At 36.3% G+C, this 20602-nt stretch overlaps 1 protein-coding gene across 1 annotated transcript in view; it reads right to left on the bottom strand.

Moving 5' to 3' along the window:
* The window catches only part of Cftr (CF transmembrane conductance regulator), a 143985-nt gene that overhangs the window by 15625 nt on the left and 107758 nt on the right, over positions 1-20602 (bottom strand). The window contains exons 24-27 of the mRNA XM_042695895.1: positions 19764-19991; positions 18458-18558; positions 7892-8143; positions 3207-3362 (exon numbers count right to left, since the gene is read on the bottom strand). Coding sequence (XP_042551829.1) covers positions 3207-3362; positions 7892-8143; positions 18458-18558; positions 19764-19991 — 737 coding nt within the window. The remainder of the gene's footprint in view (positions 1-3206; positions 3363-7891; positions 8144-18457; positions 18559-19763; positions 19992-20602) is intronic.

The raw sequence follows: 20602 nt of genomic DNA, 5'->3' as shown, positions 1-20602 counted from the left end.
ATCTAAATCTAAGTACTGCTAAACAAAACAAAAGGCCTAGTTATTTCCTCAGAACAAGCTTACAGTCATTCACATTTGTAACTCAAGATTTTAACCTTGTTTGTTTTTCTATAAATTAAGTCATGTAACAAATTCTAAAGTTAAAGGGCCTGCATAGCCTGAGCCAATGGCATGGAATCTAAGCCTGAGTGCCTCCTTCTCTTTGTCTCACAGGTGAAGTAGAATAAGTTACACAAGGCTCCACTTTCAAATGTACACAGCAAACTGCCTGTCAGACTGGCGTGTTCGCCAAGACTGCTTTCTAGCTACAGGAGGGTTGTATATGAGAGAGCAACTATGAGACTTGCCAAAAGGACTAGGACTTCATGATTGCACAGCCAATGTCTCAGAATCGCTTTGAGTAAGAAGGGATGTTTCTTATTGAAAATTCGTGTTTCATGTGTATGAAGGCAGGTGACAACTTAGAGCTCTCTGCTAGCTCAGTGTCAGAGATCTTTAGAACTACATGCTCTAGCCAGATCTGGGGAATAAAAGGAAGACAAAGATGTCCAAACACACAAAATTAACTCTTCTTTGATGTTCAATTCCCTCTTCCTTCTTTGGTTTTACTTTTGAAAAAATCCAACTCCAGGAAAGGAAACAAAACAAAATACTTAATTTGAATTGTCTAAGAAAAGTTAGAAAAATAAAAGCATCTCTCCATTTAGATATTAGAAATATTTGAAGAAGAGAAAGAAAATGGTGGCAGAAGATAAATATCAAAAGATACTGTGTCTATGTATGAAGGTAATATAAGAAAACTCACTGAAGCTGTTGGAAAAATAGTGGAGTGAGAAAGACAGGGAAACAGTGAGAAATAGAGGAGGTAAATGATTAAATTATAATATATCCACATGTGAAATACAATAGTGATTTTATAGCCATTAATTTACACTAAAAATGAGTGACAATAAAGGAGGAGGCAGGTACCAGAAATGAGGGAAGGACAATGGGAAGGGTAATGTACTTTATTGTACATATGAAAGGAGAACAATAAAAATGGTAGAATATTGGGCTGGGAAGGTGGCTCAGTGGTAGAGCGCTTGCCTTGCATGCATGAGGCCCTGAGTTCGATTCCTCAGCACCCATTTAAAAAAAAGCCAGAAGTGGCGCTGTGGCTCAAGTGGTAGAGCGCTAGCCTTGAGCTGAAGAGCTGAGGGACAGCGCCCAGGCCCAGAGTTCAGGCCCCATGACCAGACCCCCCCCCCAAAATAATGGTAGAATATTTGAAGAAGGAGAAAGGGGACAAGGGAGAAAGAGATGGAAGGGGCAAATTTGATCTAGTGCATCATATGCATGCATGCATGCATGCATGCATGTATGTATGTATGTATGTATATGTATGTATATAGAGAAATGTCACAATGAAACCTTGTGCAACCAATATATGCTAATAAAAAGAAATCTTTAAAGATAAATGCAGAGTTTGACATCTTTTCCTCTTGGGCATTCATATAAAGTTCAAAGCTGTCACTGCAGAAGAAATTGTCTGTTATCACAAGACAATTTGTGGTTCTGAGGCAGTATCAGATTTCAGGGTCCTAATCAAACATACAAAAAACATCTACACTGATATCATCAAGCATTACTGAAGAAATATCTAAATGTATTGCCTCTAGTTTATGTAAAGTTAGCCCCACAGAAGAGGGGAAGTGAAATAAAGGTAAGGTGGGAATTTCCCTTAATATATATAAAAGACAAACTAAAGTAATTTCTGTAACTCTGGTCCACACTGATTACCTCTGGGCTATCTATGCTGGTTTCTAAGTAGAACTAGCAAGAAAACAAAAATCTACTACACGAAGGACAAACTAAAGGATTCCTAGCAAAAGTGAAATTAACTCTTAGAGCTTGCCTTTTCTAATGGATAGATTTGTGTTAACAAGAACAACAAACACCAAAGCTTCCTTGTTAGTTAAAAATGGAGCCAAGAGAGTTACAACATTGCTCTGACAAGCAGATTCTCTTCAACATTTGGACACATTTTTATTGCATCTAATGTTATCACCTTGGGATACTTGTGTTTCCAGTGCTTCTTTATACCATCTGACCATTCTTTTCTTCTTTTTGAAAACAACAAAAATCACCATCAACAACAACAACAAAAATAGTGTTTGCAAAACTCAGGCCAAAATTAAGCTTCTGGCAACATGGTAAAATCTAGACAAATGAACTGAAAGCTCAGTTCAGCAGCTAACAATGTTTAGTGCTTCATTAGTTTAAAAAGAGCAAATGTTTGCACAAAGGTCATCTATCAAGAAACACAGGCTTTTATTTTTTTTTCTTAGTCCAGATTTATCATCAATCTATCTGGAGATGCTCCTGGCATTTTAATTTTGCATTCAAAGTAGAAAAGTGTCAGAAAGAATCATGTTATTGGGATGGATTCAGTGCCCAGTTGGACAAAATCAGTAAGCTAATTATCAAAGCAATGAAATACTCACAAAATGGGAGCAAGTTAACAGCAGAAATACAGACAATGGCTTTCAACTATGGTTCCAGAGAAGGCATGTCCTAGATTTCATTTTGATCATTTGAAACTAGAACTATTATTGCTATATGCTATTGCATAACCTTGGAGTCCCACTGCATAATAACACACACAGAATGATGTTAAGCTGGTGAGGGTAGAGATCTTTTGTCACCCAAAACAAAGAGGGACATATTTTTAAGTCACACATTAATCTGACATCATTTTTCCCATCCAAAACAAAATCAATACAACTTTTCAATTTCACTGCTTCATGCTTCAAGTCTTTGTTATCTCAAGAGCATCTTTTATAACTTACAAAGCATTTCTTACCCCCAGCAAGTGATTGCTGACTTGGAATTCAGACCATTAAAACAGAAAAAAAAAAAAAAAAAAGCTGGTAAAAGCAATAACTTTAGATTCCTGCTACAGACCGTGAATCTGAGAAACACTATCAAAACCAAGAACATTTTATTAATTATATGTCACAGAGAATTCTGAGCTTTCTGTTTTTATCCCTATAATTTCCCCCACTGCCATTGCCTCTGTGTGTGTGTGTGCGTGTGCGTGTGCGTATGTGTGTGTGACAGCAAGGTACAATGAATATTTTGCAGAGAAACATATATTTCTTGTGTTAAATAATGATAAAAAGTAGCATTTTTGGTGTTTTAATCTCAGGCTACATGTTTGTGCTTACCTGAGGTATCACTCCGAAGGCTTTTCGCCACTGCTGCAAAGTTATTGAATCCCAAGACACACCATCAATCTGGATTTCTCCTTCAGTGTTCAGAAGCCTCAGAAAAGCTGATAACAAGGTGCTCTTCCCTGATCCAGTTCTTCCTAAGAGGCCCACCTGCAGAACAAAAATGATGGAATTACTGCTGGAACATACAGATATCATATCATATTCGCAATAAAAAGCTATTGGTATTGTTTCTCGTGTCATTCCAACTATTTCTTTAATTTCCAATTTTGATCACTACTGATACAGAGAAGAATAATCCTTGGGACAAAATACAGAACTGGTCATAAGGGATCAGACTCATTATGTTGGTTTCATTTATCACTGACATTTAAAAAAAAGTCTGAAAGTGTCCATTTTTGCATTAAAGTAAAGCAAAGACAGAGTGCCTTGATCTGCATTATTTCCAGCAACTTCCTGAATCATGTTTCAAACTAGAGTACATTAACTCACCTAAATAGGTCTAATATCTATTTATTCAGAATAAATTAACCAAGTATAAATTTAAATCCTGAAAATAAGCACAAATATGTTCAGTGAGCTATAGATTCCCATGGAAGGCAAGTTGAACCCAGGCCTTACTATTCCTCAATGGATAAACTCTTGAACAGCTGACAGATGAAATTTTATTATCTGTACTTTTGGCAAGAAGGGAAGCACAGGAAGAAAAAAACCTATTCTTGTTATCTAAAGCCCTAGAACCATAAAAGTATAGTGTGAACTGTGGATGTTATTCATTGCAGGGGAGATCTGTATTGTAGGAGTCCTAGAGAAAGACTCGACTCTGTTTTAGGTCCCAGCTCTCGAGGGAAGTGCTTTGGTGGAGTGAGACACATGTTCAGTGACTAACACTGAATAAAGCATGTAGCATTTCAATTATTTGTAATCATCTGACATCATTACAATAGGACTCAGCAAATGGTCTTTTAGTGTAGTATATTTCACACTTGGGTGAATGATTATTTTTGTTTTATTTTTAAATTTCCAGTTCACTGAATATTAGGACTTTAGAAATGTATAATTGTTTTGTTTTGTTTTTGCCAGTCCTGGGACTTGAACTCAGGGCCTAGGCACTGTCCCTGAGACTTTGTTTGCTCAAGGCTAGCACTTGAGCCACAGCGCTACTTCTGTATTCTTTTTGAGTAGTTTATTGGAGATAAGAATCTCACAGACGCCGGGCGCTGGTGGCTTACGCCTGTAATCCTAGCTACTCAGGAGGCTGAGATCTGAGGATTGCGGTTCAAAGCCAGCCCCGGCAGGAGAGACCGTGAGACTCCTATCTCCAATAAACCACCGGAAAACCGGAAGTGGCGCTGTAGCTCAAGTGGTAGAACGCTTGCCTTGAGCTGAAGAGCTGAGGGACAGCGCCCAGGCCCAGAGTTCAAGCCCCACAACCGACAAAAAAAAAAAAAAAAAAAAAAAAAAAAGAATCTCAAAGACTTTCTTGCCCAGGTTGGCTTCAAACCATGATCCTCAGATCTCAGCCTCCTAAGTAGCTAGGATTACAGGCATGAGCCCGTGGCACCCAGTTTACAGATGTATTTTTAAATAATTTTAATTTTTATAGTTATTCCATGATAGTCTAATTGTAAACCATTTACTGTGTGAACCACAGTAAATGATTTATGACTTAAAAACAACCTATTAGATACTTATTAGGAGCTTGGAAATAAACTAGCCCTTTAGGATGTTAGTAAAAAACAAAAAAAGTAATGATGACAATTATCTTCCCCTATCATGAGTCTTTCACAAATGTGTGTTCTCTGTGAAAGATGACAAAGCCAGATCAATCAAATGTGATGCACAACACCTTTTTGAGTTTCTTCATAGAACTATTATAATTGGTAATTCTTTCTTTCTTGACTATTTCTTGTATTTACCCCAAGAAGGGGCAGGATTGTCTTTTTTTATCAACAAGGGTAGGATTGTCTTTTTTTTTCCATTTTTGGCAAAGGAAAAAAATCTTCATTTAGATTGACCCAAGGACAATTTGACAGAAGTATGGACAGATACATAAGCAGACGAATGAAAAACTGCTTTTAGAAGATCTTCAAAGTAACTGGGTCAATTCTGGTCAATCACTAGATCAACTCTTACAAAAATCCTGCAGATGGGGCTGGGAAGGTAGCTCAGTGGTAGAGCGCATGCCTTGCATGCCTGAGGCCCTGGGATCAATTCCTCAGCACCACATAAGAAAAATGAAAAAAGCCAGAAGTGGCGCTGTGGCTCAAGTGGTAGAGCTCTAGCCTTGAGCTGAAGAGCTGAGGGACAGCACCCAGGCCCAGAGTTCAGGCCCCACGACCGGATCCCTCAAAAAAAAAATCCTGCGGAATTTCATTATATACATTTACATTTCTGAATTAGCCCATGTTGCACAAACACATTTGTTACAGGTCATAATTTTTCAAACATGATGGCCAAACTGTGAGTACACAATCTGTATGTACATAAATGAAGTACGGCACAGAGAAGAAGCACAAGTTTGGCAGACAAACTGGATGGTTTCAAGTTCATCTCTTGGGTATTTGTAAAAAATGTCCTCAGGTCTGAATCCCTTGTCAATAGTCATGGTTCTAATGAACAGAATAAATAGCTACATTGCCTTTCCTTCAGGGAAAAATACTGACATTTTAGAGAACCTGGCTTTTACACTGGAATAAGACTGGCTCTAGAGGCAACTTGTAAGTCTTTTGTTCAGCTTTGAAGTGTTTAGCTGTTACGCTGGTTTCCTCCTATCAATGGATTACTAGGAACCCATTATGTCTGACAAGTTTTTCCAAGAGCAAGGTACCTAACAAATTCTTCTTGTTTCTATAATTGGCACCTGATAATTCCTCTCCAGGATTTGTAAGAGTACATCCTGAAAATAAGCTTTCAATACATATCCTAAGTGCAAATTCATGTTTTCTAATAACTTAGATGCACCTCAGCTGGGAATTTTGGATTAATAATTTAAACTATTAATGTGGAGAATTAAATAGCATTGAGTATGGTGCTAGCTGTACTTGCACTGTAACATGAATAGAGCAGTCATAATACATTCTTTCCATAGGGTTTTACTTGTCATTTTTATAAGCAATAATGAAAACCTGTTGCAAATTTTTTTTTATTATTTTACGGTTCCCAGAAAGTAAGGTATAAAGCAAAGTGAAATAGAATATTTTTTATATTTATGTATCTGTTTATATGTGCTTTAGTATATCCCTATATGCTTGAGAATATTTTACTCATTTCATAATTTTTATAAATAGAACTTGCTCCAATATATTTAATCCTTGTCAAATATACTGGAAAGCAAGTGATAATAAATAGCATTGAGTATTTCTATGCCAGGTTAGTAATGGTGGTCTAACATTTTACTCACTATATCCCACAATTTAAAAAAAAAATTCTATTTAGAGTTAATCTGAGAAGGGTGGTTACCAGTGGCTCAGACCTGTAATCCCAGCTTTTCAGGAAACTGAGACCTGGAGATCATGGTTTAAAGCCTGCTTGGGCAGAAAAGTCTCCAAGATTCTCATCTCTAATTAGTCAGATAATTGTAGGACCCAAGGTATGGCTCAAGTGGTAGAGAACCAACTGTGAATGAGACAACCTAGAGTTCAAGTCCCAATTTAAAAAAGAAGAAAAGAAAAGAAAAAGAAAGAACCATAAAAATGAGAATTTAAAAGTCATTTTTCTTGAGATGACTATTTATACTATTTCTATAAAAAAGAAATGAATCAAAATATGTAATACACCTACCTAGATTTATAGTGTGTTTATGGAACATAAAATACAGAGAAAATAACTCTCCTCCAATGGTCAGTTCAAGGAATTCGTATATAATCATTTTTTTCTGCACCCAGCGCAGGGCTGGATTCCATAGGAAACACTTCAAAATAATGCGTTCTGGAACCCAGGGCTTAAGGGTTGCTCAGCCTTCTTGTACCTTCAGTCCAGCATTTTGATGGTTAATTGGAGACCGAGTCTTTGGCATCTTTATATCTTGCCTGGCTTCAGACCACAGTCCACCAGATCTCAGCCTCCTGAGTAGGTAGGATTACTGACATGCAGCCATATACATACAGTTACTTATGATTAGTGAATCATAAAAATTAATGTGTTATAGTAACAAAATTATCACTTAGTATTGTTTATTTCTACTTTGTAAGTAATTTGGCAAAAATTACATTTATCTTGATGGAAACTCCAATGAAGGAAAGAAAGCTTGAAAAGAAGCTGTAAAGAAAGATCCACTTATTTTGGCAAAGCACTAAGCACAGTTGAAGAGTCTAATGAGGAGTCAGCAATAAAATAACCATATTATTAAGATAGAAAACTGAAAACATGTTACAATTATGGTTTGGTTACCAAATTCTATAGCTGGTAAAAACAGTAGTTCATGAGATGTTCTGCAAGTATGATGACATTTTAAATGAGTGTATTATATCGATTCAATATTCTTCAAATTAAATTTCATACCAAACAAAATGTTTCTGCTCAATAACAGCTCAAAATGTGTGCCCTTAGTGATTGTTGGTCCTTAGTGTTGCAATAATCATGCTAAAAGATGGATCTTGCTAACACATTTTTGTAAGCTGTTGGGATTCACATACGAGTGTAAGAGGTCTAAGAAGCAAGCAATGCTTAAATCTCACCCTCTGGCCAGGACTGATTGAGAAGGAAATGTTTTCTAATATGGCGTTCCCACCGTCAACGTATTTTGCTGTGAGGTCTTTGACAGTCATTAGGCCTCCTGAAGGCCAGATGTCATCTTTGTTCACCAGCTGATTCTCGATAATCATAACTTTTGAGAGCTGACTGTCTTTGGATGGTTTTGTTGATTTGGCAGAATTACCTTCTTCTGTTGGCATGTCAATAAACTTAAAGATTCGGCTCACAGAGCGCATCTGAAATAGTAAAACAGTATTTTACTTTTGTTTGTTCAAGAACTATAGGTCGTGCCATAATTAGTTTGGAGTTTCCTAAAGCTCAAAAAAGAAAAAAAATGAGGTTGTAATACAGGCAACTCATCTCTCAGTTTTTGTTAAGTTTTCCAATGAACAGGACGTAACTGGATATAATTAAAATCTGAAGCAAACAAGAAGATTCATCAGATAACTCGACTCTGTATAAACTGTTTATTTTTGTGATTGCTTAATTCTCAGTTAACGTGAGTTACATAAAATTGGCAAACTACTCTCAAAAGAATAAATGATTTTTGGATAGAATGAACCAAAGCTCAGAAACACTACTGAGTATTTTGCCTTTCTCTTATGCTCTACTAATAACCATAAACAATCCTACATGTCAGTAGGGGGGTAAGTAGACATTCTTTGCTTATTTGGTTTTAAATAACTCCAAAATAATGTCCAATTTTAAGACATTGAATTATAGTTACACTAATATTCTTAGTACAAATTTCTTAAATATCAATTTCTAAAAAATGAGACTACATAAGTGTAATATTTGAAATTAATTATGCATCTGTATTACAAATCTCTTGATGTAAAATTCAATAAAATATATCTTCAATGTGCACAGAAATAGAAAAGTTTAGCTATGTTAAAAAAGATACCTGACTAAATTATGAACTAAAACATTTCATTGAATAATTATAATTCATTAGTATTCAGAATATGGTTTTTAAAATAGCCTACTACCAAAAACAGATATTTGAACAATCAATAAATGAAGGTAAGAACATATCAATGAGTAAATACGCATAGATAAATAACACAAAAGTATCTGAGGATTTTGTATTTTCTTAACTTCTGCTATTAAAAGCTATCATCCTTCAACCTCTTGTTTAGTCCTTCCAAAATGTTAATAATACAGAGGACATGATTTTACTGCTTATTGTGAGTCTTAAAAGTAATTGTTGATACTAACTTTATTCGGTCAAAACTGACCTTCTCCTTTACAATAATAATTTTTATCAAATATGCTATGTTATTAGTTTATATACTGCAAAGACTTAGATTTCAGGAATAATACTTTTGAGTTAAGGGAAAAGGTAGATAGAAATGCATTTGGAACATTTGCTTCTATTCCTTATTATCAAAAGTTGAAATCACAAAATTCTTCATCGTTAGTATTGAGCTTCAGAAGCCAGGAGCTTCAAAATTTATCCTTCATTTAATGCTCAAAGTCCATTTCAGCAATTCTAATTTTAATGCCTGTTTTGATCAAGCCTGCTCTCTTTATATGTATCTTTTTCTTTCCAATGGCTCTGTGTTTTCAGTTTCCTTCATCTTGAAAATATCTTGGGTTTTTTTGTTTTGTTTTGCTTTGTTTTTGTGCTGGTCCTGGGGTTTTGGATCTTGAACTCTGGGACTGGGCATTGTTCCAAGTTCTTTTGCTCAAGTCTAACATCTATCACTTGAACATAACTCTACTCTAGACTTTTTTTGGTGATTAATTGGACATAAGAATCTCATGGACTTTTTTTGTCTGCTGCCTTCACACCACCATCCTTAGATCTCAGCCTCCTGAGTAACTAGGATTTCAGGTGTGAGCCATCGATGCCTGGCCAGAATAATTTTTGGAAGCATTTCAGTTTCAAGAAGAGAATTCCTGCAACTCAAATTAATTGTTAGTGGAAATTAAAAGGATTCAAAGCCCATTTCCATCATAAGTAACTCTAGAAGTAAAGGGGTATAAATGCAATTGTTCTTTTTGATTATTCAGTTGTTTTTAAATTATTTCCTCACGTAGCATTTCCAACCTGCAACCCATGAAAGAGGCATGCTGTAGAGAGCATTCTACTACCTGATATGAATGATCACAGATGATATGGTACAGTTTCAAATTTCCCTGTATTTCCATAGCAATACTTCAGGAAAAGCCATATTGAATCTTTGGGTAGCTTAGGGTCATACAAAAAGTTGAGAGAAAGCCGGACAAAAGAGAACTCACAGTCAGGACACATCTACCCGGACTATGCCCTTTTAGGTCAAATAGGAACATCCATGAACTAAAGACAACTTGAACAAAAGACAATATAGAGAAAAGGAGTAAAGCCAGACACACCTTACTTCTGATATCTTGGTTGTCTGTAAACCACTCAGAACTTATTGAGATTGCTGAATTAGCCAAGATTGTTTCTTGTGTTCAAGTAAATACATGTTCGAAAATAGGAAATAATTACAATCACAGAAAAGTTGAAATGATATTTCTTGCATCTTTCATTTCAGGGGCAAAGATTCATATTTTCTATCAGAAATGGATCTGGGGTGGTGAAGCTTATAGCTAAGGTCACTCGTCTTAAAAAAATAATCTAAATTATAGATTAAAAAGAGAAAATTAAATACAGAGCTATTATAAGGTTTGGATCTTAAAAGTTTCCCTAAGTCCAAGTAATAATGGTTTGGTTTTTGATGATGGCAGTGTTAGGAGATGGCAGAACCATTCAGAACCATTAAGAAACACAACCTACTTGGAGGAAGAAAGTATTGAAGCTCTGCCCTTCAAGAATTTAACTTTTCCACAAGACTTTTTAACCTCTCTCTGCTCTCTTTACTTCCTGATCACAATGCGGGGAGCAGCCACCTCTACTACACATTTCTGCTGCCACTAGGCCCTTCATCAAAAGAAATGGAGTCAGCCAACCATGTACTGAGACCTTTTAACCCATGAGCCAAAATAAATTGTTCTTCCCTTTACAGTAATCCCAGGTATTTTGTTATAGTAACAGAAAGCTGACTAACACAAAGGTCTTCACAAGATTTCATGCAAGTGAGAGGACCTGGAAGTTTGGTCTCATGTGTTTGTACCCATTACTACTGAAATGGTTCCAAGTATTTCTTGTGATACTGAAGCAATAGATTACACATTTAAATATTATTTAAATTTTATTTAAATAGAACATTTAAAGCATTCCCCTGCCTCTACTGCTTAGCACCATGCAGTCAGTTCATAAACCTTTGCTAATAGTGAACGAATTTACTGCCTTCTGTTCTGTGCAGAAGGAAGTATCTGTACATAGAGAAGGGCAGAAAGATGAGGATGTTCACATGTTGTCTAGCTTTTCAGCTTGAAGATATATATCGCTACTTGGGTTACATAGAAGTCGCAACATATGGAACTATCCTTAGTGTCACCTGTGTAATTTTATTGAGTGTTTTAACCACACTTAACCCTTCATATATTTTCACATTATATGTAAGAACACAATACACTAAGATTGCATTCGGCAGAAGTGAAGAGTAGGAAATTATCAATGGGACTGGAGGCTGTATATGTAAAAGAATTTCCAGAGAAGGAGTGTAGAGGAAAATAGAAGTTACATGATAAGGAGCATGAAAGCCAGATACTGGAACATTGAACCTTGTCTGCATTTGTGGAGATGAAATTTGTGCAAATTCTATATAATTCTGAACATTGGAATGCAGCCAAAATGAGGTGAGACTTTTGTTTGCGAATCATCTATTTTAAATTCTTAGTTCATTATTTAACTGATCAGGATCCCAAAATTCCTCTGAACATCTTGAGGAGTTGAGCCTTAAAACAGAATCTCATTATCTTTATAAGAGTGTCAAAGTTACTAATCTAAGCATCAGGAGAACAAAGTCTTTTCACAGATGACGGTCTTAAGAAAAAGATAGCTCCATAACCATGTCTCAACTTGACTTTATAAGGGATGCATCTAAGTCAAGAAGAAAATAATTCCTGATCCTCCTGCTCACTCCCTTTCAGCAATAACAGACAAGAAGTCTTCAAAGTTGTTTCAGGAACCAGACTCTTCTTTCACACAGAAATAGTTGCAATAGTTCTTTAAGTCAGTTTTAGTTGCTTAAAAGGCAAAACATCAAAATTATTCATTAATACTCAAGCATACTGTAATACCCAAAAAGCAGAAACATAATTTCCTATACCTAAAATTTTACTAGCAACACGGTTAAAAGACATTATAACTATTACAGGAAGATTAGGAGATAGAACTATGGAGCAATCATTTAGGAAAAATGTGTCACATGCTTTTGAGATTTCAAACTGTGAATTATATAAAAGAAAAACTCTGACTATTCAGAATATCTTTTTAAAACTCTGGACTATCTTTCTACTTTTTTATTATCTATGCTTCAAGAACACATAACGATTTACTCAGGCCGGGTGTCAGTGGCTCACACCTGTAATCCTAGCTACTCAAGAGGCTAAGATCTAAGAGTCATGGTTCAACACTAGCCTTAGAAGTCCACGAGACTCTTATCTCCAATTAGCTACCAAAAAAAATCTGGAAATAGAGCTAGTGGCTCAAGTGGTAGAAAGTTAGCCTTGAGAAAACAATTCTCAGAAACAGCACCCAGGCCCTGAACTCAAATCCCAGAAGTGGCACACACACACACACACACACACACACACACACACACACACACACACACACACACACCACATCCCACACTCAAATACTATGTTGGTATAAATTAGTAATATAAATGAGTTACTTATACAAATTCAAAAAGTTTAGTTTGTAGAAAATTATATGGCAAGTCAGTATCACACTATCTTTCAGAAGCAGTTCCTATTAGAAAATAATAATTCCTTATTAGAAAAAGCTTGTTGAGGGGCTGGGAAGGTGGCTCAGTGGTAGAGCGCTTGCCTTGCATGCATGAGGCCCTGGGTTCGATTCCTCAGCACCCCATAAGCAAAAAGAAAAAAGCCGGGAGTGGCGCTGTGGCTCAAGTGGTAGAGTGCTAGCCTTAAGCTGAAGAGTTGAGGGATAGAGCCCAGGCCCAGAGTTCAGGCCCCACGACTGGACCAAAAAAAGAAAAAGAAAAGAAAAAGCTTGCTTATCCTCTTAGCATGACTCACAGAAAATCAAAACAAAGATGAATCTCAGAGAGAACCTAACCATGTGTTTCACAAGCCTGGATATTCATTAAAATAATCTAGAACCGTGTGTGTGTGTGTGTGTGTGTGTGTGTGTGTGTGTGTGTGTGTGTGTGTGTGTGTGTGTGTCTGTGTGTGTGTGTGTGTGTGTGTCTGTGTGTGTGTGTGTGTATGAGAGAGAAAGTGAAACTTTCTTGGGGTTTAAATTTAGGGGTTTTTGAATGCTCACTTGCTATTTTTTCTCATGGTTAGTGCTGTTCAATGTAAGCAATATCTGCTTGTAACTGGTTCTCAATAGGGGTTCTCAGACCTCATGATGAGCTAGGATTATAGACATGAGCAACCAGTAAAATTCAATTTTTATATACACTTTTCATGTGATGCCAGGTAATCTAACCTGTGATCTAGTCCTTTATTTTCATTAAGCAAATGAGAAAATTGAAAGTTAAAGTGACAGGTACAAAGCCAGAGTCATTTTGCCAAAGTCTCAAAATGCTTCTTTTCTCCTTGGGTTTCTCATAAGTCTCTTGTACTAACTCAAGACTTCAGAACATCATAACGATGTTATTTTTTTTCCTTTTTGGCCCTAGTAGCAGATTGATTCAGGTTGTTTGATCAGTCTAGCAACTGCATTCACAGATAAGGCAGGTATATATTTTCTATAAGGATCTGGAATAATGCCTACCAGTTACTAGGCAAGAGTTGAAGTCTTTCATACAGGAAGGGCTCAAAAGCGAGAACACTGGAGCTGGTAGGTAGCCTAGTAAATTTTTAACTTAATTCTTTCACTGTATATATATATATTATATATTATATATATATATTATATATAAAATGTGATGTAAGGCTATAGCTTGCCTAACGGGATGTGCTTCCGTGTGGGAGTAGGCAGGGAGTATGCAGAATGAGATGCAAGGCTCTCTCTATCACAGCCACCTTTCAAGGATGGAAAAAGGTGGTTGGACAGAAAGAAATCTTGAGACAGAGATCACAAGAGGTAAATATGCTACAAACACTCATTAAAACAGAACAACAAAAATACCATCAAGAGACCACTAAAAGAGGCAAAGAAAAATAGGATAAATGACTTCTCCTCTCAAATTTATATAACTGCTATTAATAAAATAAAGCATTACAAGCAATGAAGAAAGGCCAGATTTCTCCCCCACCCCTCCCCTAGATTTTGTGTTGATTATTGTACAATCAGTCAGTTGATCTTTACTGGAACCCAAAATAAACACAGGCAATGAAAGGACAAAGAAGAAACAGAGGGAGTTTCTATTGACAGCAAACTCTTCTCAGATTGCATCAATGATGCAAAAATCTTCTAGAGCTTCACTAACAGGAATCTAAATGGGACTTTTGCTGGTTTACTGTCCGTGCTCACTCAGGTGGCTTCCTGGTGCCCTAAAGAGCACACAATAGGCCAGTCATCTAGTGAAACCAGGGGTTTCACTTGAAAAACTAAGGAAGAAGTCCTGTAACATTTACATACCAGGAGTATTAGTTGTGTTCACTCTGTGGTGGACATGTCCCCAAAGGGCATGAATTATTGACTGTCTCATTCAAAGGAAGTAACTGTGTATGAGAAGTGTATTAATCACCAGATAGATTAGCATTGTTAAATTTGAAACACCACATTGACATCCTTTCTAGCTCATATGTGTTTATTCAATTAATCTTTTTTTTTTTTTTTTTTTTTTTTTTTTTTTTTTTTTTTTTTGAGCTCTTTTTTTTTCTTTTTTTTTTTTTTTTTTTTTTTAATTTTATTTTATTTTATTTGAGAACATACTGTACAGAGGGGTTACAATTACATGGGCAGGATAATGCATACATTTCTTACCAAGCATTGCAGCCTCCTCCTTTGTTTACCCTTCACCTCCCTTCCCAGCCTCCCCCCTCCCTCCCACCCATTCATACCCCCCCTCCCCCCCCCCCCCCACCGACATTGTAAAGCTGGTTTTGACATGACATTTTGTACTTCTCATTGTTGCAACAGGTCCTTATGGACAAATTAGTAGGTGCAATAGAAGCTTTTTGCCCTTTTCAAAATATGTCCAACCCCCTCATTCCTTGAGTGTATGTTAGTGAGGTATTGTACAGTAAGTCATGCTTTGCAATGGCAAGTCTGGGGGGAAAAAAACATCCTAGCCCTGGTTTACAAAGAATTAGATATCAAGATGATAATTGGACAGATGTTGAAAGAGCATCAGAGATTACATTAAAGAGATTAATCTATAATTCATCAAGAGATACTGTCTGAAGGATAGGGGTAGAGAGCAATAGCTATAAAGAATGCAGATAACAAAGGGCTGTAATCCCAGACAATATTGAAAGATATTTCAGAGAAGAAGGGCCAAACAAGAAGACTAAGGAAGGTCAAGAGCCAAAACATGAGGCTGAAGGTCATCAGGATTCATTCCTGGTATATACTCCTTCAGTGATTGTGAAAAGGTTGAAGCATAGAATGTTGGTGGAGATGATGGGAGGGCATTTATTTTTGTGACAGTGAGAAAGGTCCCATCAAGAGGGGACAACTAGATGTTAGGACCCAGGTAGGGCATTTGAGTGGAATGTACCACAGGCTGGTATAGCTGATAAGCGTTAAGAGGATTCTCTTTGGTCATATATATTTATTTCTAGAGTGTCTATAATGAGGTCTGTAAATGAAAGTGCAAGAAATCAAACAACAGGATTACTTATGAAGCAGGAAAGTGCTATCTTTGGAAATAATGAATTTATTAGGAAAACAATAAAAGAGAGGTAATTTTGAGTGTCAGTATTTGAGATATTTAGTCATAAGTACAAAGTAACAAGGTAACACTAAAATGCTATCACCCAAATAGTACATTTATTAATTGAAAGCTAAAGAAAACTAGTTACCTGGATATAAGCAAAACAGCAGAGAAATACAAGAAACACCACTTTTCCATTTTTAAAACCTCATGGGTCTGACAATATTTGACTCTGCATTTGTGTTTGAACTAGGCCAGGCTGGTCAGTAAAATACTTTTTGGAACTGTAAAAGATCTTTTTTTTCCTGAGAAGTTGTTCGCTTTAATAACTTAGAGTGTGGCAACCAGTGTATCTTGTTTATTCCATTTTAAACACTTAGTCTAAATGCAGATAAAAATTCAGTAAAATGATACCACAAAGAGATTTTGCTTTAGAAGTCACATGCCCTCTGATGTTAACATTACACAAAGGTGAATTTTGCAAGCATTCTCTTTTTCCCTTTCTACTGTTTATGTAATTGAGGGTGAAAATAAAAATGTCACTGTGTACTTTAGCCATCACATGGTGACAGTACTACGATGATATATGCCCCACAAATACCCAGGATAGGTCACTGCTTGTGTTTTGCGGGGAAATGAAAACTCACAGGAGAACATGACTTTTTACAAAATGAAATCAAATGCAAATATTGATACTTTCCAGACTGTATTTTAACACCATAGGTCCTTGCATAGGCCCTTCAATGTGGCGTAATGAAAGATATAATGTCAAAGTACCGGTCAACATCCTAGGATGTTCATGTGAAAAACTGAAAAGACTTTAAAGCAACAGTGGAGATCAGACACACAAAATAGAAATGCATGGAACAAAGATTTTCAATAGGTGGAAGCTATTGCATAACCCAAGCAAAACAGTAAAGCTAAAAGTAAGTCAGACTCAGAGAGATAAAGGATGCATGTTTTCTCTCACATATGAAAGCTAGAATTGATTTACAAATATTTAAGTAAACACTTTAGGGTGATATGCAAGTGTATATAAATGTATCATCTAAAATATGGTAGATTCATGGGAGAACACAGTGTAACTCCTCAGAAAGGCTGACTCAGTCTAACAAAATAAATACCAGCAAACTGTTACTGGAAAGTGAGAGGTGGGGTCAAGGACGAGGAGGGTGGAGATGACCAAAGAAAGGAAGACAGGAGGAGAATACCGTCATAAAATGTAAGGCCTAGCCTATAAAATTAAGAAAATTGAGAGAAGAGGTAGTTGGGAAGGATGGGGGTGAATAATGAATGGGCTGACAATGTTGAAGATGCATTGTTTTCATAAACTGCTTTTTGAATGGCAACTCTTTTGTACAACTTCTTAAATAAATAAGACTATATTTTTTAAAAGAGACACTTTTAGATAATAAAATAGGAGATATGCACAAGGATTTTATGATGGATAAGCAAATATAGAAATTGAAACAATTAAATACAAAGATAAAAGCATAATTTTGTTGTTGTTGTTGTTTATGCCTTGGCCATTTTGGGGTGTGGTCCTCTAGTTAACACTTTCCATGTTGCTAGGAAAACAGGCACATACCACCACACCTAGCTATTCTGTTGAGATGAAGCTCAAGAACATTTTGCCTAAGTTGGCCTACAGCTGTTATTATCCTCACATGTGTGAGCCACTGCTACCCTCACAGGTAAATAGGATTTCTTAAATAATACATGAAAATCACAGCCATAAAGGAAAAACATCAACACATTTAACTTCATTAAACTTCATAGTTTCTTTTCATCAGGGTGGGGGATGCAGAACTGGAGGGAAAAGGGTAAAAAAGTGTAGCAGTGGAGTTCACTTGACACTGATGAAAGTGAACTATACAACTAGTGGTTGGCAATGAGAGGGAAAGACTGGGAGAGAGAGGGGTAACAGAAGACATTGTATAAAAGGAAATGTACTCCTTACCTACTTGCGTAATTGTAATCCCTCTGTACATCACCTCTATAATAACAGTAAATTAATAATAATTTTAAAAAGACACTATAGGCAAAGCTACTGACTAAATGACTATATTTAAAATGTATAGATCTGACAATTTATCTAGGATTCATAAATTCCTACAAATCATTAAGAAAAATAACTGTAAGTCTAGTTGAAAACTAAGTGATGTGACAACAAAAAAAGCACAAGTGGCCAAGAAAAATGTGTCATGACTTGTCGTCTCAGTAATCACATCCATCAGATAGCCAAAATTGAAAAATGTGACAAGAAGTATTGCGGGAGACAGGGATCTAAGAATTCTTACATCTCTTGCAGTGGAGACAGGAATAGTACAAGCTGTTACAACACACTTGAGAGCAAGTTCACATTATCTACTTAAACTAGGTGAATATTGTAACTCAGCAATCCAGTCCTAGCACTTGATAGAAAAATCTTGGGCACAGAGATATATGCAAGAATGTTCACTGTAGCACTGGAAATTCATTGTGGCAACCTGAGTGGAGGAAAGGCCAGACAGGATCTTAGTGAGAGGTACAATGTATCTGTGATATTTTGTGCCTTCATCTGAGTATTGGCTCTACAGATCTTCCAGATGCTATTACCTACACCCTTTTTATTGTGTATATTTGTTATAAAATTAAAAAAAAATAACGATGACTTACCAAACTATCCACATCAATGCTGGAGTTTACAGCCCATTGCAATGTGTTCATGATATTCATAGCTAAAGTTAGAATAATGCCAATTGATCCTTCACCTTCACCTACATACAGAAAAAGTTAGTGAACAAAACTTATTTCTCTCTACTATGGACAACTTTATGCAAATATCATACTTAATGCACATTTTAATTGAACCATTTTTGTCTTACAGCATCTGCCAGAAGTGATAATGCCTTTTCATGGGAAGCATGTGGCCAATTTTTAAAATCAAACAGTGATGACTGAGTATTAACAAAGAGTTGTCCCTTATCAATGAAGGTGTTATTGGTAATGGGCAGACTGCCTGTTTGTATCTTCTAATATTACGTTGTACATCTCAGTAGTAGCAAATACCAGACCAAGCAATGGGAAAGGAAGTCCCGTATCCAGATGAACTCCTCATTGTCCAGTGCTTGTGTGGACCCTCCAGGGGCCACGGGTCCAAATTGTTCTAGGACCTTCCTGGAACTTCTACTGATGTCTTTTTTCAGGGTTGATCAGGATTCTGTCCTTACAAACACCCCTGTGGATTTGGCATTGATCTGGCATTTGCTCTGAATGTTTACTTTGCCTCTGGTACTTTCTCAATCTCTTCCTCTGTATCTATTTTTCTCTATCTCTTTCTCCTTCTGTATTTGTCTCTGTTCTTTCCTTACTGTCTCTTACATGTACAAAAACATTTAAACACATTCAACTTCTCAAATTAATTCATCTATATAGATTTTTATTTCATTTATCATGGGAAAATCTCATGTTTTTATTTACCTAAAGATCCTAAACGTTAGAATCTTTATGTTGGAAAATATGGCACTCTTATTTATTCCCCCCATGACAGTTTTTTCCATGCCAAATTCATATTAGATAAAGAATTTCATTAGTTAGTAGTGAAAAGATAACATTTACTTGGAAATTTAAAAAGGAAAGTATATGCTTATTTGTTTTCTCCTATTCAGTGAGTTCTTGAATAAAGAAATGCATTAAATTTGATGCCATGATCTTTTACCCATGTCAGCTTGAAAAGATCTCTTTTTCTATTAACCACAGAATTCTCATCAGACCTTCTGCATCTCCAAGGGATTTTAAAGCAGAGTCAGTACTGTTGGATATAGCCCTAAATCAAAGAAGCCTAAATCAAAGTTCAACAGTAAACTCAAATTTCAAAACATATCTACCTAAAGAAGACATATAAACATTTTAATCTATAATAGCAATTTAGTAATTGACAAAGTTTTGATTTAACTGCTTGAAGTTAATGAGCTTATAGTACCTGTGGTTAAAATGGAAGTGAAAGTAACAACAATGAAGAAGAGGACAAAAATCATTTCTATTCTCATCTGGAACCAGCGCAGTGTTGACAGATACAAGAACCAATTGGCGGTGTGTAAATTCAGAGCTTTATGGAACAATGTTTCAAAATAAGGCTGACGTCCGAAGGCACGAAGTGTCCATAATCCTTTTAAGCTTGTCACAAGATGAGTGAAAATTGGGCTCCTGCCTGTGTAATATTCCCATAGAAGACAAACACAAATCATGTAAACACAGAATGCAATGTCTTACTGCCATGCTTGCTCCTGAAAAACAAGACTAACAGAGTAACCATAAATGTCCCTGGCTGCTGTATTTTCAGTAGGTGAGATAAATTAAATTTCTACTGAGTTATCTTTCCTCTTTAATTGGTTGCCACAGATCCTCATTTTAATATTCTTGCTTTTTTTTTTTTTGGTGGGGGTGTGTAACTAGAAATTGAGCTCAAGGCTTCACAATTGTTAGGCAGGTGCTCTACCACTTGACTGTGTCCTTAGCCCTTCAATGCTTTAGTAAGTTTTCAGATACAATCTCTTGTATTTGTATGGGACCAGTTACCTACCACAAAATCTGCTACTTCTAGACACCAGAGAAGCTGGGGTCACAAGCATGTGCTACTATGCACAGTTTACTTATTGAGAAAAGGGTATTGCTAACTCGGTGTCCTAACTGGCCACTAACTGGTGATCCTCCCTATTTCTACCTCCTGCTTCGTGACTGGATTAGAGATAAGAACCCCTCTGATATCCTCCTTACCCTGGGCATTTTTTTCTGGATAATCCTGAAAAATTAATTGATAAG

Source organism: Dipodomys spectabilis, unplaced genomic scaffold (genome assembly GCF_019054845.1).
Source record: "Dipodomys spectabilis isolate Male_0828 unplaced genomic scaffold, ASM1905484v1 ptg000197l, whole genome shotgun sequence".
Classification (NCBI taxonomy): Eukaryota; Metazoa; Chordata; class Mammalia; order Rodentia; family Heteromyidae; genus Dipodomys; species Dipodomys spectabilis.
Note: the sequence above shows the minus strand (reverse complement) of the source record. Positions and strands in the feature narration are given on the sequence as shown.